This window comes from Populus alba, chromosome 10 (assembly GCF_005239225.2).
Source record: "Populus alba chromosome 10, ASM523922v2, whole genome shotgun sequence".
NCBI lineage: Eukaryota > Viridiplantae > Streptophyta > Magnoliopsida > Malpighiales > Salicaceae > Populus > Populus alba.
The window spans coordinates 13650090-13663621 of NC_133293.1; the positions used below are offsets into that span (position 1 = coordinate 13650090).

Here is a 13532-nt window from a genome sequence, read left to right on the forward strand (position 1 = left end):
GATGATTTTTTTTTTTAAAAAAAACCAATATTAAAATTGGGATTTCAACTCGGCCCAATCAGTCTCGTATCCAAAGATATAATACTAATGTGAATATTCGGGCCCACGTCCCAAACTATTAGCACCGAAACACACTGTCTAATATATTATTGAAAAAAGAAATAAAATGTTCCCACCGAAGAAAAGAAGGAAATTTAAATCCTTCCATGGCTGTTCCAATAAATTAGATCTATTCTAAATGATACAATTTTTAGTGATACTTAGACTATAATAATCAAATAAAACCTCATATAACGTTGTAAAATGATTCTCATTTATAATTAACGTGGAGTCTTATTGGTGGGTTATTTAATTAGCTAGTTTAAATGGCCTTTTTACACATTTATTTAATTGGTAAAATCTTTTTTTTTTTTTTTTTTTTGTCTCGGGGGCGGGAGGGTTGACAGCGGGAGATATCCCCAATCTACTCTAACATACCAAAAATAAGTTTATGTAAAAAAAAAAAAACTCCAACACAAAACATTCCTCAAGGCCGTGCTTAGCAAGATAAATTAGGTTCCCTGGATTAAATGCTTTTAATGGATTGATAAAAGCCCCTTTATCATACAGGTGATTGTGGCTTCAATTCAGGTCTAATGAGGTGGCATTTTGGGTGTGACTAGGGATTGTTTGGTGACTTGAGATTTTGAAGGCACACTGAGGTAAGGCTATTCTACCTCTGTGATTTTATAACCTATTTATTTTTATATTTTAAAGGTATTTTTAAAAAATATTTTTTTTATTTTAAATTAATATATTTTTTAGTATTTTTAGAATATTTTTAATATATTGATGTCATTAATAATTTCTTCATCGGCATTGTATTTTTTAAAGTTTTTTTTTTGTTTTCACCTTTAAGACTAGAACTTTAAAACTACTTTTATTTTTTTTTACAGGTTCTTTCAGTCTGATATCTCAAGTTATGTTTTAGTTAATTTAACTCACGTTATTTTAGATTATTGTCACTTAAATATTTTTTTTAGTGTTAGAAAAAATTTAATCCGACTCGCGACATAGCATAGCATGGTCACCTATCTAAGTTATATTCTAATGAGTGGCATTCAATTATTGATGGTATTGGATGATTGAACTAAAACCTCAACTTGATTTGATCTAATTTCAAAGGAAACTATTTTAGTTCAATAAATATACAAAGAAGAGGATACTCCGTGTGTGGTTTCCTAGCCTTCAATGGGTATCTGGACACACACTCACACAAAGAAGAGGATAGTCCATGTGTGGTTTCCTAGCCTTCAAGGGGTATTATATATATATATAAAGGAGGGGTTGAAGTCTTCAAAACTGCACCGCTGATGCGAAAATGAAACGGAGCAACGTGCTCAATACGCCTCCAAGTTGACGGGGTACAGGCAAATTAACGCTAACTCCGGTCTAAGGCACGGAAATTCACTATTATTAAACTTTTTGGGCTATTGACTCAATCTGGCCAATCTGCTCTTAGACTGGATCGCATGTAGAAAAAAAAATCAACACAGAGTTGATTCATTTTAATCTGAATCTGGTCGATTTTATAGTGGATACATCCACAACCTACTCATCAAAAACATGATTTACTTAAAAAAAAAAATCAAAATAACATTATTTTATTTTATTTTTATTTATTTTTAATAATTTGGATTAATATGAATTTATCCACCACCTTAGATCCAAAACTTACATAGGATCAATTCCTAAATCAAATTAAATAACTATTACTTTATTAAAAATATCCAAGTATCCACCAGTATTTTAACCTCGTTGTGTGATGAGTCTAGTGGTAGTTACCCTTTATTACCTTTTGTCATTTAGGCATATTGTATTAAAGGAGCTAGCAAGAAGGTTATCAATTCTGTTTCATTTTATTTGTATGTCCAAAATATTTTATATTAATTCAAAAAAAAAAAAACAGAATAATTTTTATCTCATTTTAAATTTTAGTTCGTTTTGGATTTTTCGGCTAAATTTCATTCAGAATATTTCGATTTCATTCCACATGTTCCGTTCCGATCTTGAAAAGTCATTGAATTAAATTGAACATGGTTCAATTTAATTAATTAAATCATTCAAGTATAAAAAGTTCTTTTTCATTACTATTTTCAATAACAATGATATTAATAATAATATTAGAAACTATTATTACTATTTTCATTAACAATGATATTAATTTTTTAAAATTAGATTTATCACTAATATATATAGTTTATATACATGTTGTTTTTTTCAAATTTATACTTTGTAGGAATTTGAGCAAAACAATGGATGCTTTAGATCCATTAGCCTTGATACCATTGACCTAGTTTTATATTTAAAATATTTGTGTTAAAACATTTTAATTTCATAATATTTTGATATTTTTATTTAAGTTGAATTACTTTAAGTTAAAGATCTATTTAATCTTGACTATTTAGAAATATTTTTAAATTTTAAAATTATATTTGTTTGACATTTTATTTGTATTGCATAATTTATAATTAATTTATCTTGAAAAATATATAATATATATATATATATATATTTATCAAAATAAAATTGACAATCTTAATTAGAAGCCTCGAGCTGTTTGTGTACCATATCAATTTGAGTTAATGTGTATTATAGTGTTATTTTGATTTACCACTTCTCTTTTCATATTTTCTTAGTTCAGTATATCTCTGGATTAAGATATAAACTATGATTAGGGTAGAGACTTTAGCTTAGTTATTCACGTTCCAAAATAGCATCCTTTTTTTGTCAAGTAGAATTTTGGATCTAAATTTCTCTAGTATCGAAGGAATATTGAAAAATCTTATAATTTTTTTTTTATCATGGAAATCTAGCGCAAAAAAAAAAAAAAAAAAAAAAAAACCCTTTAAGACATTGATCATCACCCTCTACGCAACCACCGTGAAAACTAGAAGCCAGTCGTCATTCTTATATGCGAGCTTTCGATTCCCAACTTAATTCGCTGTGGTGCTCTTGGTTAATTATCCAGCAACAAGTTAAGTATTGGTTCCAGCTGGTAGTTCTTTTGTTAAAAGATTGGTTTTTTCATTTAATGTTACGATGATGAGGTAATAAAAAATCTAAGTAGTTTATGGACAAGATTAATGTGTTGAATGAATTCAGTTAATCCTGTAATCCAAATAATCTGAGACTGATAACTTGTATTAGTTGTATATATCTGGAAAGACAAGATTACTTGTATATATAAAAAGTCATTTTTTTTCTGTAGATTTTAAAATTCTCATATTTATGTTGATTTTTTTTTTTTAATTTTGGGTTTATCATGTTCAATGCTCCACAAAAAAAATTGAGGTTACGAGAGCAATATGCATCCAATGTCTGACAGATTATATCAAAGTTTTAAAAAATAAATAGCAGCAGGATGGAAGCAGAATCTTCTAAACAGATGTAAATAATGTACGAACATCATTCTGAACACCAATCCTGCCTGATGGAAGCAGAATTTCCTAGAAATTGAAACACCCTCATCTTCCTCTTTCTTTTTCTCAGAAGCTGCAAAGACGCAACATATATACATCATTTGTTTTATACATCATTTCATGTTTAACCAAAAATATGATTATATATGGACACGGTAGCCAAAAACAAGAATGTGGCGACCTTTTGAAACATCCTCGCGAAATTTGATTGGAAGTGGGGAGACACGGTAGCCAAGAATATCAATGCGGCGACCTTTTGTTTTATACATCATTTCATGTTTAAGCTTTTCTAACATCGCCCTTTTTTCTATCCCCCAAAAAAGAAAATTCTTTTCGTATATATCATTATATATGGACAGCTCAGACGCAACTCAAATTGTCAAAAATTTCATTTTCTTTGGAACTGATAAACGTCAAAGTTTTTTAAATATTTTAACATGATTCTTAACTAATTACAGTCTTGTTTAATACTCTTTTAAGTTATTGTTAGAATTATTTTATTGATATCTTTTTAATAATACCAAAAATATCAAAAATAAAGCCCTGATATATTCTTGATAACTCATTATTTATTTATATTTTTTTCAATCACATCAGCATATCTTTTTTTTATTATTGCCATTGAATGTTGAATATAATATCTTTATTATTGGATATTTATAAAATTTTAAATTGATTTTTATTTATATTAATTTGTTTAAATGATAAATAACTTTTGAAATAAGCATTATTAGTTTTACAACTATATTATTTCTCTAATATTCGTCAAATTAAATTGTGTTAAAACGATAAAAGCAACTTGCATCAGCCATGATGCTTTTAACAAATAATAGAAGACGTGGCTATCCGCAGTCCGCACGGATTAATAGGCCTGACTTTGAGCTTCAACCGTGCCTCTTTCTAATTTTGTATCCTTCTCCTCCCACCTTTTATTCCCCTCTAGCATCCCCATCCTCTTTTCTCCTCGATTTTTTGACCTTTTGACTGTACTATAATTATTTTTTGACCTTTTGACTGTACTATAATTATTTTTCTGCCCTCACAAAATGGAACTGAGAAGAGGAACAATAATTAAATACTCCATGAAGAAGAGAGAGAAGAAATTGAAAAGAGCTTAAATTGTCCATGCAATTTTTATTGGTGTAAAAAGCAAAAGCGGGTGTCAGCTCCAGCTCAAGACCCATCTTTTTTATTTTTTATTGGTGAAAACTGTTTATCGTTTGTTTGTTTATTCTTAAAATGTTTTTTTTTTTAATTTGATTTGAAAAAAATCCCTTTTGTTTTTATATTATTTTTTTTATTTTAATTCCACGCATAAATATATTTTTAAAAATATTATTATTTGATATAGGCTGACATATAATTAAATTGAAATAATTTTGGAAATAAAAACTACTAAATTCAATGAGGATGTATAATTTAAATCATGAGTTTAAGTTAATTTGATTTTTTTTTGTTTTTTTAATTAATTTTTTATTTTTTTTTATTTTTATGCTTTGAGAGAGAGAGAGAGAGAGAGAGAGAGAGAGAGAGAGAGAGAGAACTCTCCAGTAATTAAAATGCTCTTAAGATATGAAGGTACATCTGTAATAAAGTTAATGCATCTAGGGTAAAATCCTATCCAACTAAAGAGACAAGAGAATCAGAGGCTTTTCCAAGAAAGCAGCTTACTCAAGCAAGAAAAGATTAGGAACAAAATCCCTGGTTTTTAGCTTTCAATTTCACTCCCAAAACACCACCCCCTTGGGAAACCGCTGCGCCGCCTCCTTCTTTCCACAACTCACCCACCAACCCCTTGCCCTTAAATACTCCCCTACCTCTCTTCCTTACTCATCTCTCTCTTACCATCTCCGCCCAAAAGCCTCTCCTCTAGCTCAGAAACGCTACCCGTGAGAATGAGCTGCAATGGCTGCAGGGTCCTGCGTAAAGGTTGCAATGATGACTGTACCATTAGACCTTGTCTTCAATGGATCAAATCCACTGATTCTCAAGCCAATGCCACTCTCTTCTTGGCCAAGTTCTATGGTCGTGCTGGCCTCATCAACCTCATTGAAGCCGCGCCTCAACGACTCCGCCCAGGTATAATATATACAGACACACATGCACAGTTTTCTTTCCAGTAATTGCTCGGTCTGATTTTGCTTTTTTGTCTTTGCTTGCAGCTATATTTAGTTCTTTGCTATATGAGGCGTGTGGCAGGATAGTGAATCCGGTCTATGGCTCAGTTGGCATGCTTTGGTCAGGGAACTGGGCCCAGTGCCAAGCAGCCGTTGATGCAGTGCTCAGAGGGTTACCCATCATATCAATTCCTTCTTCTGATGTCCCAGCACCACACTTGATCTCTTCCCTCAACACCTACGACATTCGCCACGTGTCCACGGACCAAAATTCTCCCGAACTCAACAAAGTCAAGAGCAGAACCCGGTACAGGCGGTCCATTGACACCAGGCCCAATTCACTGGTTGAGCCAACGGGCCGGCTTAACCAGGGAGAGTTGGGATTTGAACCGGTTCGTGAGTCGTGGCTTGGTCATTTGGGAAACGGGGATAGTCGTATCAAAGATGAGGATAGCATATTCGCTGCTGAAACTGTGGAGGATTCTTTGTGGAGTCGGGTTGAGCCAGACCAGGTCTTCAAATTTAATGGACAAAGTGATGATAGTGATCTTGGTTTGGAACTGACTCTTGCTTTGGTTTCGAAGTAAAGCACCAGATTAAATGAGCTGAGCATGCAGGTGTGCTAGCTAAATAAGCTTCATGAGATCATGCATGGTGAAGCAATTTTGACGACTCAAACGGATAGCAAATCACTTTTACATGCTCTTCTTTTGCTACCAATTAGCGTGTATATATGCATATGTGTGTGTGTTGGGATAATTTAGTTTTTTTTTTCTTGAAAAAATCCGAAAGACTCTCCCTCGATCTATTGTTAAGTGGTTGTATGGGTGGGGGTGTTTTTATGTAGGAAAAGGGCATATATATATCAGGGACATACATTTTACCTTGGCTAATTTGGCGAGACATGTGTATAGATGATTTTCTCAAAATCCATGAAATTAATATATCGGATTTTAATGAAATGAAATAAACAAAATATTTCACTTCTTTTCTTCTTGTAGCACTGATTAATTAATATCAAGAACGTACTTTCTACGTACTACATAACATTTTGTTATTCAGACCTATTCTCGTTAAGAAGATGTATTCATGGTTATAAGACTTTGATTCGGCAGGTCCATCTAGCCCATGACTCAGATAAACCGGTGAAATTAGATTTTGATTTCTTAAAAAATAACTTCAATTAATATTATTATGTTAAAAAAAAATAGGGTTTTTTCACTACCTAAATCTAGGCCAAACCTTGAATCGACAGGTTAACGTACGGGTTGATTGTTGCGCCCGGCTAGGTCTTATAATTGTGATATTATGATTTATTTAAGATATTATATCTCTTTCCTAATTTAGTCAATTAGGGACAGCTTAACATGTTCACCAATGTCACTTAAGTTTTTTTCCACTACGACACTATAACTCCAGTTTTAAACAAACGAGTGCAAGTGAGAATTGCTTGGGGTGGGATTACTAGCAATTTGAAATATTGGTTATAGCTATGGGCTCTCTGTGATATAGAGATTCAGTTATATTAAATTGTATGGTTTAAATTAAAAACCAAAATGAATAAAAGTTACTGGGATTTGAATTTCGAAATATGGTTGGTCACAGTCAAACTTGACCAAAATATTCTTCATCAATCAATCCACACCATTTGTCTCTCTTGTGCTAATAATTTTGACTTTAACGGGAAAATAGCGGAATTGAAAGAAGAGACTAACTTTATCTCAAATATAAAATATCAAGAGCCTAATTACCTTTCTTGAAATTGCAGGGTTTAATGTGACGAAAAAAAATCAACGTAGACTACAGATACCATGAGATAATAGCTTGTTCTCCTCATTTGAAGTTATGTTTTTCATGATTAATTTATATGATGAACTCGTTTTTTTTATTTGTTTTTTCTTACTTACCTCTTATGCTTTAAGGTATTTGGCATTGAATTATTGATCAATTTTATAAGATAGAGTTTTAGTTTATTATTAAAAAAATTGAGAGGTGAAGGAACAACATTAACATAGAGAAAGAAACATAGCCCTTTTCCATGAAAGTTATGCAAAACTTTGATTTGATCCCTCAAGTTTTTTTTTTCATTATTAATATCTTTTTTTAGTTTTTTATGTTTTGGTACTTCAACTTCAACTTTTTCACATTTCAATCTCTCGAGGTTGGGATAAGAGATAAGAGAGTTCCTAGAAATTTTGAAGAGAGAAAGCTCTCGAGTGGACAAAATTTAACTACCAATAATTTTGATTTTGATAGTTATGAATTTATTTTTAAAAGAGTAACTCAATTGAGATACTTTCAAACTTTAATGATATTACATTCAGGGTTTAGAAAAACCAAGAGATTAGTTAAAACTCACACCTAAAAGCCAAGAGATTAGTTAAATTATTTGACATGTCAAGCATATTGTAAGACTTAATCTTGTGTGCTTGGTGTCATAAGTCACATAAAAATAATCAAAATATTATGTTTTTTTTTTATTTACAACTGCTTTGCATGTTTTTATTTTAATAATCATGCTTTTGATAAAAAGAAGAAAAAAAAAACATGTCATGCATGCATTCATGGATGGGCATAAATCCAAAACTCAAACCTAAAAGCCAAAACACACAATTCTTAAGATTAAAGTGATTCACTAAATTGTTTGACATGTCAAACATACTGTAACTCCGTGATTGACTAATTTTGAGTGAATAGTGTCATTTGCCATGTTATGGAATATATATTTTATTATTGCCAACCTGACAAATCCTTGTAAACCTGGTTACTAATATATATATATATATTATTAGTGCCAATTCTTTCCTTCCTCTTTTTTGTTTCACGATCCTTTTTAGCCCTTTTATTTTACATATTTTTTCCTCACTGGTTTATTGGATTTGAGGCTAAATCATTATCCGTTCCTTCTATTGCAAAGAATCGCGGATTTGAAGGCTCATCTGCAACGGGTCTTTGAGATATTGCACAGAACACTTCATAGCTGCTAACTCCATATCAAGAACTCGGTGGCTCATGTAATTTATAGCTCCTAATAAAGTATTCGGTAACAAATGCATGTATGAAGCCAACATGATATTACAGCTATTATTAATCATAATTTGGCAAAAATGATAGGGACATGATTCTGCCCTTAAATTGAACGAAGCCACGGTCCCCATCTACTTTTTATAGCTTGGTTGTGCCTCCCTGCACTTTAAGAGGGCGAGGGCGTAATGATGTGGTCGAATTTGATACATCAGTAATAGTAATTTACACTACACACGCATGCACTTGGTGCTCCTTTTAAAACAACCAAGGGATTTTTGGCCTTGAAACTAACGCTGTAAACAAGGGTCTTTTCTTTTCTTATTCATTCTTTCATGGCTCTTAAAGATCGCGTTTGTCTCCAATCCCATAAAATTGCAAGTTTGTCGTCTCGGTACTTCGACATCCTTGACCTGATGCAAATGTGTCCAGGTGTATATAGAGAGAGAGACAGACAGGTTCCATCACTGTAATAGAGGTGATCCAGGGCTGTCATCTGATCTTACATATTTTATGTTAGAAAGATCAATAGATAACCTGGCTAGTAGAGTGGCCCATCCCTGACTAGCTTGCTAGGAGTGTAAGGCTCTCTGTATGCATCGTGTCTGGATTGGTTGTCACGCTCTCTTAATTATCTGTACTCCCTGGTCCCTACTTGATTCAGAATTGCAACCATACATCCAGCACACATGGTTAATTTTGATGGCAGTACTCAGAATGTCCTTGCATAATATAAGGAGACTGGTTTTATCAGTTCAAACTTTACATAAACACAAAGTCTCTGGTTAATCTTTTTACCAGTTTCTCCGTTCAGATATGGACCACCATGGCTTTATAACTTTGGACCTGGTGGTCATTTGTTTTATGGGTTGATCTTTACAGCCCAAAACACGACTCGTGATGGTGAAGATGTGGTCCACTTACACATGAGCATCTAGGCCACGCTCGTCTGCAACCAAAGGCCAAACTGGGAATTTAATAGAAGGGCCCATCTCACCTGAGTCCCTTTCAAAACCCACCCTTCCAAGTTCGTCTTTTCTAAACCACCCTGGTGGTCATAGATGGGGGACTCTGCATTATTTCCACAAGTAGCAGTTTCATAAGATTCGTATATCATTTTCAATGGTGATTTTATTCTCATATCCTTGACGGTTCTTTCTGAAAAATCCCTAGAAAATATTAACGTTCCTCTTCAACTGAATACAACAAAGTTGAAAAACGGCTGTGTATAGATGGATCAGTTACCCTATTATTAACTATTCAATATTCATTTTCAGAAATAACATAAAAACTTAAGGCTATCTAGCTTTCTTGCGGTCATAAGTACTTATCCACCCTGGTCAACAAAAAAGCATTACGGTTATGTACTTAATTTCCATTTAAAAAAAAAAATCCATTAAAAAATTATTATTACTGAATATTCATGAGCATATTTTTAATTTTATTTTTTATATATGAGATATATAATTGTCATATACAAGTTTCAACGCTAGCGGCTAGTTTATAAAGACAATATAGAACCACATAGAAAGACAGACCCTAAAAAATCTGATACATGTCGAAGCAGCACCGTTTTAACTTCAACCCCATTCTAAATCCTCGCCTGTTCTCTTTAATTGGGTTTTTCTCCCGTATCTAAAATGTTCGGCCACACGTGTTTATGTCATGCACGCGTTGGCTAGCTCGTTTCCAAGCCTAGCACATGGGCCTGCCTGGTATAGTTAAGTCTGATGTCGGTCCATACTTCCTAAATACATTTTCATGTTGTTCTATGAAAAATCCAACAGACCCATCATCTGAAATTTTTCCAAAATCCACCAATTTTTACTTTTTATTGAATCACATATAAAAAATTAAACATCTTGGATATTCAAGTAGTTTTTGTTTTTCTACACTGACCTTGGTATATATTACATTTCAAATTTTAGTTTTGTAGGAACTAAAATAATATGCTTTTTTATTAACAGAAATACATAGCATCAAAATATACCCCCGGCTTTAAAGGGATAGCAAAAGTTAGTAAGAAGGAGAGGACACAGCCTCAGTAATATACATAAGAGGGGATCGTGATGATGTGCACAATCGAACTTGCAGCGAGCTAGAGTAGTTAATATTTATTTTCCGGCGAAGGTTGTCCTTTTAACGAACCTCCCTTTCATCCTGGGCCTCTTCTCTGCATTCAATTTCCTGACCTCGTATCTTATTTTCTTGGAGAACAGTCTTGTTCTCCGCTTCTCTCTGTACCTGGATACTCTAGCTTCTCGCCCTCCGTCCACCAAAGCTGCAGGGTGTGCCCCTAATCCATTCACGTCTCCGTAAGGGTGATGAAGTTGGGCTCCGCAAATATCCTGAAAAATCCCCATGCAGTGTCTTAAATTAGGGAAAATATTACAATTGTCGCTCAGTGATCAGCTAATTCAAAGTTCGAATCCCGTTATGCAAGAAAATGTGAAGAAAGAAAGATTAATCCAACATTGGAAGTGAGAGATTGCTAAATAAATCTGGTTTCCATTCTAGATTTGAACCAACTAATCACAATGACCATGGTCATACGATAAGAACAATATTAAGGTGGAAAACGATTATGTTTTTTAATATAAATTCTAAATTGTTATGTTCCTTTGAAATTGGTTCATTATCATATGGATAAACTGAATTCACCTTATTAAGAATTTCTTCATTTAGAAAAAGAAGATCTTTTCTATATATTTTTCCAAAAACGGAAACATATAAAATAAACTACAAAATCTATAATTAAATAATGAACAAAAATACACGTACTTTGAACACAGGATCCTATTTTAGTGAGTAAAAAATGAAACAAATTACCAGCGATGAAAATAAAAAAATCTTACCATGCAGGCAGGCCAACATTCATCAGCGTCGAAATCGGGCCTGTAACCATTAGTCCAGGGAGACCCCTGGCTTGCCCAAGCAGTCATGACAGCGTCAAAATCCAGACTCAGCAGTGTTCTCCTCTTCTTCTTTGCACCACCATCATCTTCATATTCTCCATCACTGTTGTTCAAGTCTCCCTCTTCAATCCCTACCTTCTCATCTTCCTCTACACAAGCTACTGGGGAGCCATAGTCAAAGCTCAACTCAAAAGGCGGATCTTTTGCCATATCAATCTCAATATCAGCATGACATTCCCTAACAGCTTTTTCTTCCATGTCTGCATCCTCCTCCTCTTCAACCTTCACCTTTCCATTGCCTAAAGGACACCCTTTCACCCCCAACTCGTTTTCTTCTTTACAGTCCATAAGTCCCAGCTCCTCCATCCCAAAAGACTCATTTTCAAGACCCCTACCAAGCAAACTCTCCATATCAGCTGCAAACTCTGCAAGATCCATATCAGATGGTAGAAATCCATGCAAACTCTCAACATCCTTCCCTTCACTACCTCCTAACAAAATCTTTGATTCGGTTCCACTAGAATCAGCAGCTCTCTGATCAGTATCAGTACCACCGGCTGGTACTACTGCTCCCGCTTCATTCGAGACTGCTGTTGAAGTGCATAATTCAGCAGCGAAAGGGTCAAAGATTGGAACCCTATACAGCAGATGCTCTTCTTCATTTTCTTCATGCGATATCTCATCAGAACCCACTTCAGGCACTAGTGGAATCGGAATATTCCTTGTCGTCTCTTCAATTTTTGATTGAGACACTGGCTTGCCATGTCTTGGTGTCCTGGCTTTTCTAGTGAACCCTCCATGCCACGATGGCATATAATTCTCTTTCGAACCTGCGTCCGAAGATTTAAGCGATGCGGACTTTAAGCGAACCCTTTCATGTCTACGTGCTAATAGATTCGCAGAGTGAACTGAAGAGTCGCAGGCTTGGCAAAGAAATGCATCATCGGCTGCACAGTACCATCTAGCACGTTTTTTTATACAACTATCGCAGGCTCTGGCAGTTCTGCCACCAACAGCGTTGGCCAAACTTTTGCTGCAAATCATGAGGCTGTGTTTTTATTCAAGAAACAAAGTTTGAAGCCAAAAACAAGGGAGAATGAAAAAATGAAATCAACAAAACTAGGGAATCGAGCAAGCAAAAGGGTTCCCAGAAATTAATCATTGGGTCATTGTGATTTTTATTTTGTGTTTTTTCAGTTCTTGGATCTCACAGTGGCTCAATAATTTGAGTATATTAGAGGGTGTGACCCACAAGGAGCGCTTTTGTAATCCAGTTAGCAGGATGGGGCTCGCCCTTTATTTATTTTGGATTCACTTTTCGGGAGTTTTCCACATAGAAAGTCGTTTGCACTTTTAGGACCACAACAACAAGGCCTTATCTGCTTTTTTATTGGTTGAGTCTAAAGATTATCCTATTTTATGAGTTCTAATTGGCTGCCAATCATGTCAAGGGATTTTCGGTGGGGTCAGGAGAGGTGGCCAGGATGAGATTGAGTCTTCCAGAGCGCATCTCCTGCTCTCTCTTCCCTCTTCGCCCAACAACTGGAACGTGAAGGACACCCTTTTGTCGGCATGTTTCCCTGCTCCATGTTATAATAATTGCTTGAATATCAGATAAATGAAAAAAAAATTATACAACATAAAAAAAAAAAGTGAGAAGTTTTGTTGTACTTTACTGGAGCAAAGATTTAGAGAGAATATATATATATATATATATATATATATATATATATATAAAGGTATATTTTTTTAATCTTTCAACAAATATAATGAGGATAATTAATACTTTAAAGACAATAATCTTGTTGCCTCAAAATCTTCTTGTACCCTAACACATTATATACTGTTCATTAAACTGTAATGCTAAATAAAAATAAACTTGAGGGTAATGCTAAATAAACTGTTTCGGACTATCGGAATTGAACTATTTTAAATATTGTGAGAGTAATGCTAAATAATATATATAGTTGAAAGGAGTTCGTTAAACTGTGAGAAAGTATATGAATATACAACTC

At 33.9% G+C, this 13532-nt stretch overlaps 2 protein-coding genes across 2 annotated transcripts; one reads left to right on the top strand and one right to left on the bottom strand.

Annotated features, from left to right (window-relative positions):
• The first annotated feature begins 5079 nt into the window (after nucleotides 1–5079).
• Nucleotides 5080–6673, top strand: LOC118045817 (LOB domain-containing protein 42). The gene is made up of 2 exons (XM_035054536.2): nucleotides 5080–5540; nucleotides 5624–6673. Exons 1-2 carry the CDS (start codon nucleotides 5357–5359, stop codon nucleotides 6163–6165), a joined length of 726 nt encoding a protein of 241 aa, XP_034910427.2. The 5' UTR covers nucleotides 5080–5356; the 3' UTR covers nucleotides 6166–6673.
• A 3869-nt stretch (nucleotides 6674–10542) lies between these two features.
• Nucleotides 10543–12706, bottom strand: LOC118045887 (zinc finger protein CONSTANS-LIKE 6). The gene is made up of 2 exons (XM_035054635.2): nucleotides 11458–12706; nucleotides 10543–10950 (listed from the first exon to the last, which is right to left on the bottom strand). The coding sequence occupies exons 1-2, from the start codon at nucleotides 12559–12561 to the stop codon at nucleotides 10717–10719; spliced, it is 1338 nt and encodes a 445-aa protein (XP_034910526.1). The 5' UTR covers nucleotides 12562–12706; the 3' UTR covers nucleotides 10543–10716.
• Nucleotides 12707–13532: the final 826 nt, after the last annotated feature.

Coding starts and splice junctions, on each gene's coding strand:
- LOC118045817 (XM_035054536.2), top strand. CDS start 5,357: ATGAGCTGCAATGGCTGCAGGGTCCTGCGTAAAGGTTGCAATGATGAC. Junction 5,541..5,623: donor GCCTCAACGACTCCGCCCAG/GTATAATATATA, acceptor CTTTGCTTGCAG/CTATATTTAGTTCTTTGCTA.
- LOC118045887 (XM_035054635.2), bottom strand. CDS start 12,561: ATGATTTGCAGCAAAAGTTTGGCCAACGCTGTTGGTGGCAGAACTGCC. Junction 10,951..11,457: donor AATGTTGGCCTGCCTGCATG/GTAAGATTTTTT, acceptor GGGATTTTTCAG/GATATTTGCGGAGCCCAACT.